This window comes from Trichechus manatus, unplaced genomic scaffold (assembly GCF_000243295.1).
Source record: "Trichechus manatus latirostris isolate Lorelei unplaced genomic scaffold, TriManLat1.0 scaffold00023, whole genome shotgun sequence".
NCBI lineage: Eukaryota > Metazoa > Chordata > Mammalia > Sirenia > Trichechidae > Trichechus > Trichechus manatus.
The window spans coordinates 23,475,461-23,491,626 of NW_004443959.1; the positions used below are offsets into that span (position 1 = coordinate 23,475,461).

The window sequence follows — 16,166 nt, forward strand, 5'->3', positions numbered from 1 at the left end:
GCAAGGATAAGCCATAGCTAACAGCTCTACTTCCAGAAGAAGTCAGAAACCAGGAAAAATGCTTAGTCAATAAATTACAAAAGAAAATAACTTGGGGAAGGTTGATGTATTATGACTTGGTAAATAACTGTCTTGTTCACTGTAGCTTAGCATAGTGCCTGGTGCCCAATAAGCTCTCAACATTTATTTATTTTTATTTTTTTATCATGCTCTAGGTGAAAGTTTACTGCTCAAGTTAATTTCTTATTCAAAAATTTATACACATATTGTTATGTGACACTAGTCGCAATCCCTATAATGTGACTGCACACTCCCCTTTTCCCACCCGAGTTTCCTGTGTCCATCCAACCAGCTCCCGTCCCTTCCTGCCTTCTCATCCTGCCTCCAAACAGGAGCTGCCCATTTGATCTCGTGTATCTGCTTGAACTAAGAAGCACACTCTTCACGAGAGTCATTTTGTGTCCCATAGTCCAGTCTAATCTTTGTCTGAAGAATGGGTTTTGGGAATGGTTTTAGTTCTGGGTTAACAGAGTGTCCAGGGGCCATGGCTTCGAGGGTTCCTCCGGTCTCAGTCTAGACCATTAAGTCTGGTCTTTTTACTAGAATTTGAGTTCTGCTCCACACTTTTCTCCTGCTCCATCAGAGACTCTCTGTTGTGTTCCCTGTCAGGGCGGTCACTGGTGGTAGCCGGGCACTGGCTTGTTCTTCTGGTCTCAGGCTGATGGAGTCTCTGGTTTATGTAGCCCTTTTGTCTCTTGGGCTAATATTTTCCTTTGCTGTTCTTCATTCTCCTTTGCTCCAAGTGGATTGGGACCAATTGATGCATCTTAGATGGCCACTTGCCAGCTTTTAAGACCCTAGATACTACTCACAAAGTGAGATGCAGACTATTTTCTTAATAAACTTTGTTATGCCAGTTGACCTAGATGTTCCCCAAAACCATGGTCCCCAGACCCCAGCCATTACTACTCTGTCCCTTGAAGTGTTTGGTTGTGTTCAGGAAACTTCTTAGCTTTTGGTTTAGTCCAGTTGAGCTGACTTCCCCTGTATTGTGTGTTGTCCTTCCCTTCACCTAAAATGATTCTTGTCTACTATCTAGTTAGTGAATTCCCCTCTTCCTCCCTCCCTACCCTCGTAACCATCAAAGAATGTTTTATTCTGTGTTTAAACCTTTTCTTGAGTTCTTATAATAGTGGTCTCATACAATATTCGTCCTTTTGTGATTAATTTCACTAGCATAACGTCTTCCAGATTATTTCATGTTGTGAGATGTTTTGCAGATTCATCATTGTTCTTTATCATTTTGTAGTATTCCATTTTGTGTATGTACCATAATTTGTTTATCCATTCATCTGTTGATGGACACCTAGGTTGTTTCCATCTTTTTGCTGTTGCTGCAATGAACATGGGTGTGCATACGTCTATTCGTGTGACTGCTCTTATTTCTCTAGGATATATTCCAGGGAGTGGGATTGCTGTATCGTATGGTACTTTTATTTCTAGCTTTTTAAGGAAGCATCAGTTTGATTTCCAAAGTGGTTGTACCATTTTACATTCCCACCAGCAGTCATAAGTGTTCCAGTCTCTCCACAACCTCTCCAACATTTATTATTTTGTGTTTTTTGGAATAGTGCTAGCCTTGTTGGGGTGAGATGGTATCTCGTAGTAGTTTTGATTTGTATTTCTCTAATGGCTAATGATCATGAGCATTTCTTCATGTATCTGTTAGCTGTCCTTTTTTAAATGATTTAAATAGATATTTGAATGAGTAGAAAATAGCTTCAAATTATGTTGTAAGAGATGTTCTTGTAGTAGATCAGTCTTTATAAAATGTGAGTTTTTGATGTTCCAGAGGAAAAGGAAGTTCTCTTTTTCTCACCTCATGGGCATCGGGGAGGAGAGATGTGATATGGATTCCCCTGAGTGGGTGTGTAGGAATTCAATCTGCTAAAAATGGCCTAAAATAAGAAGATGTAAGTCGCTATATAAATGTCACATATCTATGATAAAATTTGCATTATGTAAAGGCCATTGTGAAAAGCACTGGGGATATGAAATAATATAATCTAATAAACCTTTCAAAGGCAGTAACTATGCCTTTTGGGGAAGACAATCTATTTATGTATAGATATAGACGTATGGGGATATAAATAGCTAGCTATGTATTACCAACTGCCAAATAAAGAAATACCATATTTTCAAAAACTCAGTTTTTCAATGGATGAAATGGAAGTTCACAGACACAATAGTTTACAGACACAGTAGTTCTTATTTTTAACTGGAATAAAGTCACGATAACATTTTTCAGGTTTATTCTGTTTCCTTTCTCATAAAAGGCAGGTTTTCTGGTTCCCTGGGTCTGTGCCTTCATTTTGTTTGATCCATTCTTGAACATGGCAGCATTTTATTCATACTCTGGGAGACATTTTACAGGCTCTGTTTATGTAGCTGGCTGTGATAGGTAGAAGGTAGGACACTTCCATGGAAAATTGTTTGACTCGAGACCCTGATATTGTCTGAAGTTCATCCACACAGGGCTACCGTTCTCTGGTGTAAGCCTTTTCATGCAGTTACTAGGTAATTTCCATGTCCTGAGACAAACTAGGTATATAAAAAAAAAAAGGTACATTGACACAGTGGTTTGGAAAATTCTTTTGTCATTTTAAACTCAGTCATTTCATAAAGGAGTACCTAATTAAAAATATCTTTAGATAGAGAAAGATTTCTGTAATGTTTTTCAAGAAAACATTTCTGGGTTCAAAAATTTGCTATGAGGAAGTTCTTCCCTTTGTCCACCCATATCTCTTCTCTTCATCTAAGCTGATTTTCCCTTTTAACTTCGTTTTAGCTAGAAAAGAACTGGCATACATGACATTTGTTTTATTGAAAGAGAAACATTACTTTTTTGGCTAAAAATTATTTCTCTGATATTTTAGGCTTTTTGCTAAGTTTTTCTAACCACTTCAATCTTGGTTAATGTCTTCTTTCAAATGTTTTAATTTTTATCAAAGCCCATCTCTTAGTATCATCCAACTTTTCCAGTCTTTCTTGAGTTGCCCCATTGAAAAATGGATACTCTATTCTTGGGAAGACAAGAATAGCCTCTTGAAAGGTAGAATGAGATTGCTTTTCTGCTACTAATTGTCCATCTAAGCATTCAATACACTGTCTTGGACAAAGTCATTTGTAGCTAACATGTTTAATAAATCATTTACTCCGAATTCTTCAGTACTTATCTGTAGTTCTACATCCTCTTGAATTCTGTCATCTTGGGGTTCTACAAATTCCAGATAAACTTCATGTTTCATTAACTTAGAGAAAAATCTCCTGAGGAGGTCGTGGGGGCTGTGTCCCTTGGGTTGATGGAGAGAACGAAACTCTGGATTTGGAATCAGAAGACCTCAACTTGAACCCTAATCCACCACTTAATAGCTGTGTGATATTAGAAAAGTACTATATTTTTATGAACTCATTTGTCCATTTTTTCTATAGTTTATTGTGTTTTTGGTAAAATTCTACACAGCAAAATAGGTTCCTTTTTAATAAATTTCTATATATATTGTTCAGTGACATTGCTTACATTATTCACAATTTGTCAACATTCTCATTATTTCCATTCTGGTTGTTCCATTTCCATTAATCTAGTTTCCCTGACTCTCCTGACTGTCTTATCTTTGCTTTAGGGTAATTGTTGACCATTAGGTCTCACATAAATGATTTTCTTAAAGGAGCACAGTACTCATGGGTGATATTATTTATTTCATGAGCCAATCTGTTATTTAGTTGAAAGGTGGCCTCTGGGAGTGGTTTCAGTTCAAAGTTTAAAGGGTATCTCAGGGCGATAGTCTCGGAGGCTCCTCTAGTCTCAACTGGTCCAGTAAGTCTGGCCTTTTTTAAGAATTTGAGTTTTGGTCTACATTTTTCTCCCATTCTCTCCAGGACCGTCTGTTGTGTCCCAGGTCAGAACGGTTGGTAGTGGTAGCTGGGAACCATCTAGCTCTTCTGGTCTCAGGGTAGATGAGGCAGTCGTTCTTGTAGACTGTTGGTCCTATAGACTTCCTTTGTGCGTTTTTAAACTGGAGGAAAACGATCATATCTTTCTCTGTATGTGGCAAGCATCAAATAAAATAATGAGTGTGAAATCATTTTTAAACTATGATACATTGTATATGTATTAGTCACCATTCACCATTTTCATCCAGTATTGCTATGGCCCATTGAAACAGGGCTTCGGAGAAGTATTGTGATACTGAAGCAGAGGCTCATGGTAGCATCCCTAACCAGCAGTGCATGGCCCCGTAGTGAAAAATACCCTGGTATAAAAGCATTTGGCCATTCTTCTCTCATTTTGGTTGGCTTTGTTTTTTTTCCCTAAAAGTTCTTTCAGCTCTAAGAGTGTGAGTAATGAATATCATCTCATTTCCTTGGTCCTCTCCTTGGCTCAGAGGTAGAATTCCTGCCTTCCCTGCAGGAGACCCTGGTTTGATTCCTGGCCAGTGCACCTCAAATTCAGCCATCACTAGTCTGTCAGCGGAGACTTGTTTGTTTCTATGATGCTGAACAGGCTTCAGCAGAGCTTCCAGACTACAACGAATTAGGAAGAAAGGCCTGGAGATTTACTTCTGAAAGCCCTATGGATCTTAAGAATTCAATTCCGTTGTACATGGGGTTGTCATGAGTCTGGAGCAGACTCGATAGCAGCTAACAACGACAGCAACAACAGCTTGGCTCATTGACGCCATTTTGAATCCTGTTTTCTTCTGTACTAGGAATTTTCCGTCCATGGTTGGGATCATCTGCAAATCTGCAAGGCTCATGCCCTTGCATCACCTAAGATGATGCTGGAAGTTTAAAGTATCTTACCCTGACTGAGGAGTCCCCACTGTATAAAACGGATTCTTACTTGTTGCCTTGCCATCAAGTGAAATGTTTTCGATTTCATTTTCTCTGGGCCTGAAAGCTATGTGCCAGGTCTAAAAACAGCAAGCTATTTCAGATCTGAAAGTGTGTGAAAGACAATTCTGTCTTCAAGTATTCACACTTTCACACTGCTTTTATTCTTTGCCTTGCTTTCTTCTGTTCTCTGGGTTTGCTTCCCATGTACTTTGATACGTCTGCAATAAACCATGATTCAGCTTTTGGAAGTTCAGCGTAGATTATCCTATGTAAGTTTCCTGTATCTTTCTTTAGTATCTTTCTCTCTGATCTCTCTAGGTGTGGACACAAATACATGGGTTGAGAGCCCCCCCGCTCCCCCCCCCCGCCCCTTCAGTCTCTGGCACTTTCCTGGAGATACTCTGACTCCATGTTTGAATTTCAACCTGCTTGCCAGAGTTTATACGCCCGTGTTGTCAGTACAGTTTGATGTACTCGGTAACAGGACTCTTAGGAAACGAAACTCAATCCTGCATTATGCTGTTTCCACATAGCTGTTCAGTGCCTCGCATGCAGCTGAGTCCTGAGGGAGCCACGGGATTTTGAGAAGTTCGCAAAGATGACCTGGGGAAGTTCAAACCATTTTAATCATGTGCTAATCTAATCTGAAGCTCATAAGATTTCGTATTACAATTACAAGGACTGTGGGTCTGGAAAAATTCCACCCCTTATGAAAATATCTCATAAATCCAGACACAACTCCCACATGACACCTCACATTATATTAAAAAAAGACGTGTGTCAGAAAAGAGGTATACGGGGACACCTGAATGCCAATATCCTAGTTAATTGCAAAGGCTTATCCATATCATTTCAGAATTTCAAATATATATAGGCACGGATTACGGTGCTTGTCAATGTGGCACAGATCTACTGAGGGAGGAACAAACATTGTGCTTTAGAAGTTGATATATAATTTAAATGCTTTGAGGGCATACAGTATGAAGTATAACCAGAGAGAGTCCTTGGAGATTGCACAATTACATTCTGCAATGCTTCCATATTGCGGAACACAGGTTGTTAATACTTTCTCTGAACAAATTCCCAGTGCAGTCAAAGCTCCTTTCTGGTTAAATGCCCTGTTTCTTCTGGGTAAATCCTTTCCCCTCTTTCCAGCTGAGACTATGGAAGCCTTTTGCATTAGGCTCTTTTCTTACGAACTGGTTCATATTAGAAACAAAAATAAATTGGATGGTCTTTACCTGTACATTACACTTTGACTCTGGAAAAATAATCCTTGTGGTTTGCTTACTTTCCCACAATAGCAGTGAGCCACAACACTGATACGGCAGTTCTTGAATACTCAGCGATGCACCCAAGGGAGCAGTGCGCACCAAGATGGAGTGTAGCAAATACGCTGATCCGGGGGTTAATCTCTGTTTGGCACTCACGATGTTTATTATTCCTGCAGGCGAAGGTCAGATTCCAGGACCTCCCATCAATGTGCATGCTTCAGAAATCAGTAAAACATATATCGTCCTCAGCTGGGATCCACCTGCTCCCCATGGCAAGGAGCCCTTGATGTATTTCATCGAGAAGGTACTGTGTAGTCACATTTTCTGAAAAAGCAGGTCTCTGCATGATCTTAATGTAGCTTATGTAATGTGTTTTAAAGAAGAGAAGCTGTCAAATCAGTCACTGCAGGCACTTCATCATTATTATTTAGTAGAAAGCTAGAGGTGGTGGGCTGAACTGGTGAAAAGGATTCTAGAATGGGAATTGGCATTAGGAAACTGGTGTCCTTTGATACCACTCATGTGCCACTATCAAATGAAAGAATTGAACCTGATGGATCTAAACGTTTTCTTCCTGCTAAAACGTTATAGACTCTTCAGTTCTGAGGTTTTCATGAGAAGTTAGGGGGAGGAAGAGTGTGCCATTGCTTGCCGTGTTTGTTCATAAGCTGTGTGGCCACTTGGTGGTGATCTTGTGGAGGAAATTCATCTTTAGGTGAGGATGGGTTAGACTTAGAATCACCGGATCATTGACTTGAAGACTCTTCTGACCTGGTAACATATAAAGAAATGCATTGTACATTGCAGTACATTGTGCTGTACACACACACACGCACACACGAGGATATATGTATTTAACCAAAGAAAATTTCAAAAACTATATCCTTACCATGTTATACATTCTCTCTTGCTTTAATCCAGCCTGTCCAATTTCATTAAAAATGCTTCTTGGGACCCACTAATTTGATTTCATGACCCACTATTGGATTGTGGGCCATGGTTTGAAAAACTTTAAAGTTGTAGCAATGCTGTAACTATGGTTTTGTGTTACTAAATTACAGTATAGTGTGTAATACAATATATACTTATATATGACATACATATTATATGTAATATATAATACATCATGTACAATACAATTATATAATATAGTACAATTAATTGAAGCATAGCAGAATGTAAATGGGAATGAACAAAAATATTCCAGACTCCAAAATGTATAATGGCTCTCTGTCTTTCACCACTTAAATGGAATACTTAATTGTCTATGGGTCTTTGGAAGTATTGCAAGGTAAAGTGTTAAGTTACTAATTTTGGCTGATAAAATATAGGTATTTATGTTATGAGAAGTCCAAATGGTCAGTCCATACGTGGTGTGCCTGAAGGTGAAAGGCTCTTTCTCAGTCCTCTCTTCTGAGGTATCTCCCTATTCCCCTACCACCGATGCCAGAAATATCAAGTATTATTGAAAGTAGAAGAGTTCTACCTCATCAAGTTAGCATGTTTGCAAGGATTTATTGACTGAACTACTTGCTGTCAGCAGTGGGTAAGCAGCTTCTGTGGGCTGGGTCACAGAAGACATGCATTTTGATGAGGAGGAGTAAGCGTTCAGTACAGCTTGAGGTCAGTGATTGTGCAAGAGGACCCTGGGAAACGGGGAGTAGCGTGTGGTCCCAGCCTGGGACTGGAGCTTACCTACCAAAAAAAAAGAAAAGAGAAAAAAACATTGCCATGGAGTCGATTCTGACTCATAGTGACCCTAAAGGACAGAGTAGAACTGTCCCATAGGGTTTTCAAGGAGCGGCTGGGGGATTCGAACTGCTGACCTTCTGGTTAGCAGCCATAGCTCTTAACCACTGCACCACCAAGGTTTCCCTGAGCTTAGCTACACACAAGAACAGTTGTCATTGAGTGAATCCCAACTCATGGCGACCCCATGTGTGTCACAGTAAAACTGTGCTCCATAAAATCCATGGGTGATGCAAATAGTTAACGTGCTCCGCTGCTAACCGGAAAGTTGGAGGTTTGAGTCCACCCAAGGGTGCTTCAGAAGAAAGGCCTGGTGATCTACTTCTGAAGCTTCAGCCATTGAAAACCCTATGGAGCACATTAGCTACACAGAAATGGAGCAGATCGATACAGACAGATGGGGGGGCAAACTTCATTTACCTTTGTCACAATTAACTTATGGTGGACAGTATATCCTCAATGTAGATAAGATGTCTCTTGGCTTACTTCATTCCTATCAAGGCCTAGAAAGAACCTCAGGAATGTATATACAGGTAATCGCTGACTTAGGATGCAGTTCTGTTCCGATGACCTGGTCCTAAGTCAGTTCTGACGTAAGTCGAATACTTCATTTTTTTTTTTTTTTTTAGTTTTCAGTATTCTTGCCTTTTATTGTCAGTATCTTTATAAATCCGATCTTTGTCTTTGGGGGTTGGAAACTTTACATATAAACTTACAGATATATTTTAATACATACATGCATACATACCAAAAAAATGGACAACAGCGTTTTGTCGGTTGTGGTGATAACTTCGCTTGTGGAAGGTTCTGGATCATCTGGATTATCCCTGGGAATGGGGATGGCATTTCTAGTCAGAAAATTAGCAAGAGTTGTCGGTATGTTCCTTTTTATGCACTGCAGCATTGTATGTAGTACATACAATAAGATGTACCAAAAAAAGACGTCCTAAGTGTGATTCGTTGTAACTCACGTACGTTGTAGGTCGGGAACTACCTGTATGATTTATCTTGCTCGTCTTTATTTCTATGTTTTCAGGTGATGTTAAGATCATGCATCAAATGATGTTAAGATATGAACTGCAGCTACGTAATTAATAAACTTGATTCTAGTCATTCTATTACATCACACTTTAGCATATAGTTTTAAGCATGGATTTTGCTATATGAGCTGTGTGTTTATAATTACAAATTAAATGATAGCCAAATGCTCTTTTATTCTCTGTAAACTCATTTATGGCACGTTGGCTGATTCTTTGTATGCCAAAGCTTATGAGTTCTGGAGTCTAAAGGCTGATTATTTCCACTTGGTATTTTGCTTGTAATTAAGGCAGCGATGCCTTGTTCATATTCACATGATCCAAAAGTACGTACGGACCGAGTTTCCTCCACTGAAGATACTGAAATCCACACGCTTCCCTCTAGTTCCTGTTTACAGGGTGTACACCTGATGACTTAACTTGGCTCTAAACTTCTCTGGCTTTTTGAAGCCAAAGCCTTGCATTTTTTTTTCCTTCTCCCTTCCTGTCTTCCTTTAATGTGATAACATGATTAATAATATTTCACTGTTGGGCTACTAACTGAAAGGTTGGTGGTTCCAACCTACCCAGAGGAACCTCGGAAGAAATGCCTGGCGAACTGCTTCAGTTAAGATTACAGCCAAGAAAACCCCAATGGAGAATTCTACTCTGTAACACGTATGGTTGCCATGAGTCAGAATCGACTTGAGGGCAAGGGTTTAGTTTGGTTTTTCTCTGGCGGAGCCTGTCTCACTGCAGAAGAGCCTTTCAGGTTATTCTGTGTTGCCCCTATGCTCTCTTCCTGCCATCTCCCCAGATGTCCACCATGTGTCTGAGACCCCACAGGCCAGTCACGAGCAGGAGGGCAGGCGTGTAAGGAACCAACGGGGGAGCTTCCTCCAATGAGCACCTGGTTTCAGTTCCAAGACAGTGATTTTTCACTTTTGCTAAAACGAGAGAAACATTTCCTTTCAACGTGAATCTAGTTCTTAGAAGCCCGTGTTGTTATTTAAAATGTTTTAGAAGTTCTTTTTAGCAGTCTTTTGGCAGGGTCAATGTGCATCCAAATTTTACTTTTTCAGAAACACTTTCAAAAATGTTTTTTATCTTTACAGGAAAAAATATGAAATTCAAAGTTTTTAAAGTAATTGTTGATGATAAAATTTAAACAGGCAGTGTAAAAAAGTTGGAAAATACAGAGAAGTTATACAGAATGAAATTAAAAATCAGCAGTAATTACATCATATAAAATCACCATTATTAATGTGTGGTATATATATATACAACCTTTTTCTTCTATAGAGTTTTTAATGTATTTGATATTATATTAGATACACAATTTGCATCCTGCAGTACATTTAATAAAATAGACAAAACAAAACAATTCTTACCAAATTAAAGATCTTTATACAATAATTTAGAAGGCTGTATGTTATTTTAATATATGAATGTATATTTTTGTATCTTACCCTATTGCTAGGTATTTAGATTGCTGTCACTTTGTTATAAATAGCTGCTATATAGTGCAAAATTTAAATGAAATAAAAATATGTTAGTTATGATGGAATTTTATAAATATATCTAAATTATCTTTAATGATTTGTGGTTTATTCCATTTTGCTAAAACTATAACCTGTGTATTGATTCCCTTAAATTTTCACTTTAATGTAAACATTTTTACTGGTGAACATTTTAACTTTGGGTGATTATATCCCTGCCAAACTGGCTTGGTTCTTTATAAATTTTTAAAAACATTTGTTGATTTCCCAGTGTGTGCAGGACACCACAAAATGAAAACAAAACCAAACTATTTGTCCTGAAGTCCATACCAACTCACGGCGACCCCATGTGCACCAGAGTAAAACTGTGCTCCATACGGTTTTCAATGGCTACGATCTTTTGTAAGTAGATCACTAGGGCTTTCTTCCAAGTGCATTTAGGTGGATCCAAACTGCCAACCTTTTTGTTAGTGGCCAAGTGCTTAACCAATTGTACCACTCAAGGACACAGTTGACATAACGAAAGTGTAACTTGATTAGCTAAAATGGAATATTTCCTTCAATGCACTTTTAGAGAACACTAAATTTAAAAAAAATGTAAATCCTATTCCTCTTTGTAGTCCATAGTTGGGAGTGGGAACTGGCAACGGGTAAATGCGCAGATGGCCGTGAGATCTCCTCGGTATGCAGTGTTTGATCTCGCTGAAGGGAAGTCTTACGTGTTTCGAGTTTTGTCAGCAAATAAGCATGGCCTGAGTGACCCATCAGAAGTAACTCCTCCCATTCAAGCACAGGACACAATTGGTAAGCTATCTCACCGAGTAACTAAAATTTGGGGGCATTGGTGGTTCAGTGGTAGAGTTCTTGCCTACTCTGCAGGAGACCTGGGTTGTATCATCAGCCAACATGCCTCATGTCGAGCCATCATTGTCTGTCAGTGGCGGCTTGCATTTTGCCATGATGGTGAACTGGTTTCAGAGGAGCTTTCAGATTAAGATGTCCTTGATCATGAAGATGGCACAGGATCAGGCAGTGGGCAATGTTTCATTCCTTGTACATGGCATCGTGAATGGGATTGCCATGAGTTGAGGGTGTGAGGGACAAATTGACAACTTACTCATTGCCACTGAGTCGATTGTGACTCATAGCGACCCTATAGGACAGAGCAGAACTGTCCCATAAATTTTCCAAGGCCGTAATCTTTATGGGAGCAGACTGCCATATTTTCCTCCTGCAAATTATCCAAAAATAATTCTTACCCAGTTAGTCCAAACATTTATGTATCAGCATATCTTCTTTAACCTGGTGGAGATACAGGAGATTTTATGATTGTAGTAATTTTCTGTGTGTGTGTCAGTATTTAGCAGAGAATTGGAAAGAGAGGAAATGAGAGTCTAGCAATGTCTATCTTCCCCCTCTGGTTGTTAGACCATTGCTTGTTTCCCTACTCCAAATTTCATTCAAAGCCATATACCTGGTTTACCACTTCCTGTGGAATAATGGGCTTGAAGATCTCTGGTGTGTCTTCCAAAACTCTGATACAAAGAACTGCATAAAAATCACAAGTTTATTTAGCTAGTGACTTAATATGCTATGATATATAATAGATCGTTCACTCTTTCTAGCATATATTACTTATTAAGTCTAAGAAATCATTTTGTCTTCTCTGCAAAGTTGTTCCTTCTGCTCCGGGTCGGGTACTTGCCTCAAGAAATACTAAGACATCGGTTGTGGTACAATGGGACAGGCCAAAACGTGAAGAGGGCCTGTTGGGTTACTACGTGGACTGCTGCATTGCAGGAACCAACAACTGGGAGCCGTGCAATCACAAGCCCATTGATTACAACAGGTAAAGTACAGTTCTGGTGTGAACGCCTCCCGCCTTCCTAAGTCCTAGAAATCACTGTATTGACATAAACGATGACTCTTCTTTAACAAGAAGTAGAACCAAACGTGAACCACGTAGTCCTCACCATAGTATGTACTATGGTAGAAAAACGTCAGTACCATTTCTGTCTGTATTACAGAATGAGTTTGCTTTCTTATTCACAGGTCAGGGAATACATAATTTCAAAGCTTAAATTTGACTTGTTTTGATGAGCTAGTTATTAAACACTTGGCTGAAAAGATTTGGCTATTTACGAAAAGTTCCAGAACCTTGGTTTTCCTGATGTAATTGGCATTTAAGACTTGTCTTCGAATAAGAGAGTTAAGTAGCAACTATGGTGTGAAAGTAGAAGTTTTATTTTTCCTTACTGATTTTTCAAACTTTTAAAATTGCTTTGTTGATATAACTGACAGTCCCATTCTCTAGCCCTCCAGTTGAGACAGAACCCGTGAGGCTACGTTTCTCCCTTGGAAGGGCAGTGCAGGAAAGATGCTGGCTGCCTTTGCAGGGGAAAGCCAGCAGCTCTACTTTTGGAATTGATTCACTCCTGTTTCATGCTGAGTGTGCAGCGACTGTCTGAGTTCATTAGGCTTTCTCCATGATACGCTTCTTAGAAAAATATAGGCAGCTGTCAGAAGTGGGTTATCTATTTGTTGCTCAGCCATTTTTCCTCTTAACATTTTTTTTTTTTTTAATAAATTGGAAAAAAGCTGTGGCTGGAAAAGCAGATGTGTTTGAGGGGGATACCAGATAGATGTTATTCTCCAGTCCGTAACCAGCAAATAAATATATATCAGAATAAAAAAAATTAAAGTATTACTCTATTGCAGAAATTTTGTAAATGGTTAATAAGTATTTGTTAAATGAATAAGTAATAATTGCTTACATTGACTGAATACTTACTATATGCAAGCAACCCTGCTAAACACCTAGAGTTTCGCATTTACCACTTACAGCAATGCTGGGGGATAGGTGTTATTTTCTCCATTTTACAGATGGCAGAACAGAGTCTTACAGAGGTTAAAGAACTTGACTACGGACACAAAATTCGTGTCAAAGCCAGTATTAAAGTCCTGTCTATCTGACTTCAAAGTCTCAGCCTTTGGCTACTATAACTACTTCAATTTTTAAAAACATAGTCAGTGTTCTTTTAGGTAGAACAGTTGAATACTATTTTATAATAGACCTTTGATTCAATTAAAACTAAGACAATGCATAAATGAAGGAGGATTCACAGTGGAAGTGACTTTGACAAGGTCACTTAGGATAGGCGAAGGGTTTGCTTCTGTGCCTATAAGCCCAGGTCCAGAAACTAGCAATCCACATCTAGGAGGTGAACTTGCTTCAGCTCCTGTTATAACTGGGTGTAGCTATCTTACTTTTTGGTCTTTGAATATTGATTCAAATTAATTAAGTAAAACTGAAAACAAAACAGATGTATGGCTTGTATATATAACTCACTCAAAAAGTCAACCTTATTTTAGTCCAAGTGAAATTTTTTTTACAGTTTTCAGAATGATTCCTACTTCTATTGCTGGGGGAATAAAACATTGCACATTGGAACCATGACCCTGATTCCTGTTTTCTCAGGTTTGTCGTACACGGCTTAACAACTGGAGAACAATATATCTTCCGAGTTAAAGCTGTTAATGCTGTTGGGATGAGTGAAAATTCACAAGAGTCTGACATCATAAAAGTCCAGGCTGCCCTCAGTAAGTAATTCATAGGCTATTCAGCTCCAATTTTTAGGTCTCCAGTGCATTTTAATTTCTGCATGAATAAACACTTTGATGCCATTTGGAGTATTACCAGAGGAAAAAAGTGGATGTAAATCGTTGAAAAGAGAACACGCAATTCTGTTGGAACCTCTCGTCAGCTGGAAATACCAGTGTAAGAAGGGAGAGTTGATAATATGCTAATAAAATGCAAATTAAAAATAGAAAACCGTATTAGAGGTCACATTTGTTTCCAAACACCTGTACCCACATTAAAATACATGTTATAGGGTATGAAGTTCTCTTTTGAAAATGTGTGCTAAAGTAGAACAACATCAATGGCCTTTTAAGCTATGCTTAATTTAAGAAAGAGCCCAGGTGGCATAGTAGTTAAGAGCTTAGCTGATAACCAAAGGGTAGGCAGTTCCAATCCACCATCCGCTCCTTGGAAACCTTATGGGGCAGTTCTGTTCTGTCCTGTAGGGTCAATATAAGTCAGAATCGACTTGATGGCAACGTGTAGTTCAAGAAACATCAATAAATTATTTCTGAGAATTTAAAATGTGTGTATAACTTGTGGCTTTGTTCATAAATAGTAATCTTTTGAAATTGCCATTAATTAGATCGAACTGAAAAATTCAGGTCCTAAATCTCAGTGACAGCCCATAGAAAAGTTGATCAATAAAGCTCTATGTTTTATAATTGTTACTCTTGTTCTTTGGTATTAAACACAGCACATTGCTTAAACAAATTCAGGAACACTAATGTCACACATTACCCATTTTGAAACACACTAATATAATTTCACTTCTAAGAGAAACCTTTAAATTTTTTTTTTTTGGTCTCCAACTAAATGTACACACATTTTCAGAAATTAAGATTTCTAATCATTGTTATCAGAATTGCCAAAGAATGTGAAATCTGATAGTAAGTGGGTATAATAACCAAAAAGCAATTACATTTTTGTTTTAAGGTCATTATTCAAATCTCCTCTCAATTTTTCTCAGAAGGGACTTTCAAATATTCCCATTTACCTTTTAAAGTCATTCCGACTAGATAAATGTCAATCATTTCAATTTTTATTGCATAATAAAAATAGCTTATTTCCAGCTCACATTTATCTCAAGTAACAGAGGAAGACCTTATTTAGGTTACTCAGAGTCAGGGGAAAAGTAAAGACACATATTTTCTCAACCTGTTAGGGAAAGATTGCTTATTTTCAAGTACGGTGCTTAAAAAAGGGAACTATGAGCTCATACTCATTTAAATTAATTTGAAGTTTCTATAAATTATGTAGGAAATATTAACACTTAAACTAGCCTAAATAATATTCGTCATCATTGACCCTCAGATACATGGTAGTTATACTCCACAGTTGTAAAAGAGAAAGCACCCTTCTCAAAGTTTTCTCTAAGGGGGAGATTTTTTGTTGTTTCAAATGGCCAGACCAGATTTATATAAATCTTTGCCCTCATAGGATTGGATTATTGGAAGGATGTATTTAGAAATAGAAAAAAAAAATTGTTTTTAAACTTATTCTCCATAAAAGAGAAGTTAAAAACAAAGATGGTACGAAGGTAGGTCAAGAAAGAGATAGAAGGCTTTGCAAGTATTCAAGCCATTTCCCAGATGACTCTCTAAAGGCTGGAGTTGATTCTGTTGTGGGATAAAGAATGTTGGATGAGATTCCGGGTAACTTGCTTGCTTTCATTTGTAGCTGTTCCATCTCATCCTTACGGAATCACACTGCTGAGCTGTGATGGCTGTTCTATGACCCTCGGTTGGAAGGTGCCTAAATTCAGCGGTGGTTCACCCATCCTTGGTTATTACATAGACAAGCGTGAAGCACATCATCAAAACTGGCACGAGGTCAATTCTTCGCCTGTGAAAGAGAGGATCTTGACGGTTGGTTTCTATTTGCCTATTTTTATTTATTTGTTTTTACCTATGTGCTTTTACGTTCCGAGGACAGTGTTTCAGTGATGCAGAAACAAAAATAGATTTTTAAAAAATTGTGATGTCACGGGGTCATACAGTTTTAGAACTGAAAAGATTTTATGAACCATTTTTTAATCTTCTTCTGAGAAGAGATGAAGAAGCAGAGAGCCAAGTGACCTGAAGAGGTTTAA

General features: G+C 38.4%; 1 protein-coding gene across 2 annotated transcripts in view; it reads left to right on the forward strand.

Annotated features, from left to right (window-relative positions):
• The window catches only part of LOC101342990 (myomesin-2), a 68,009-nt gene that overhangs the window by 2,337 nt on the left and 49,506 nt on the right, over positions 1 to 16,166 (forward strand). For both annotated transcript variants that reach the window (XM_023728313.1, XM_023728314.1), the window contains exons 2-6: positions 6,347 to 6,474; positions 11,055 to 11,238; positions 12,109 to 12,283; positions 13,913 to 14,034; positions 15,755 to 15,942. In XM_023728313.1, the coding sequence (XP_023584081.1) occupies positions 6,347 to 6,474; positions 11,055 to 11,238; positions 12,109 to 12,283; positions 13,913 to 14,034; positions 15,755 to 15,942 (797 nt within the window). The remainder of the gene's footprint in view (positions 1 to 6,346; positions 6,475 to 11,054; positions 11,239 to 12,108; positions 12,284 to 13,912; positions 14,035 to 15,754; positions 15,943 to 16,166) is intronic.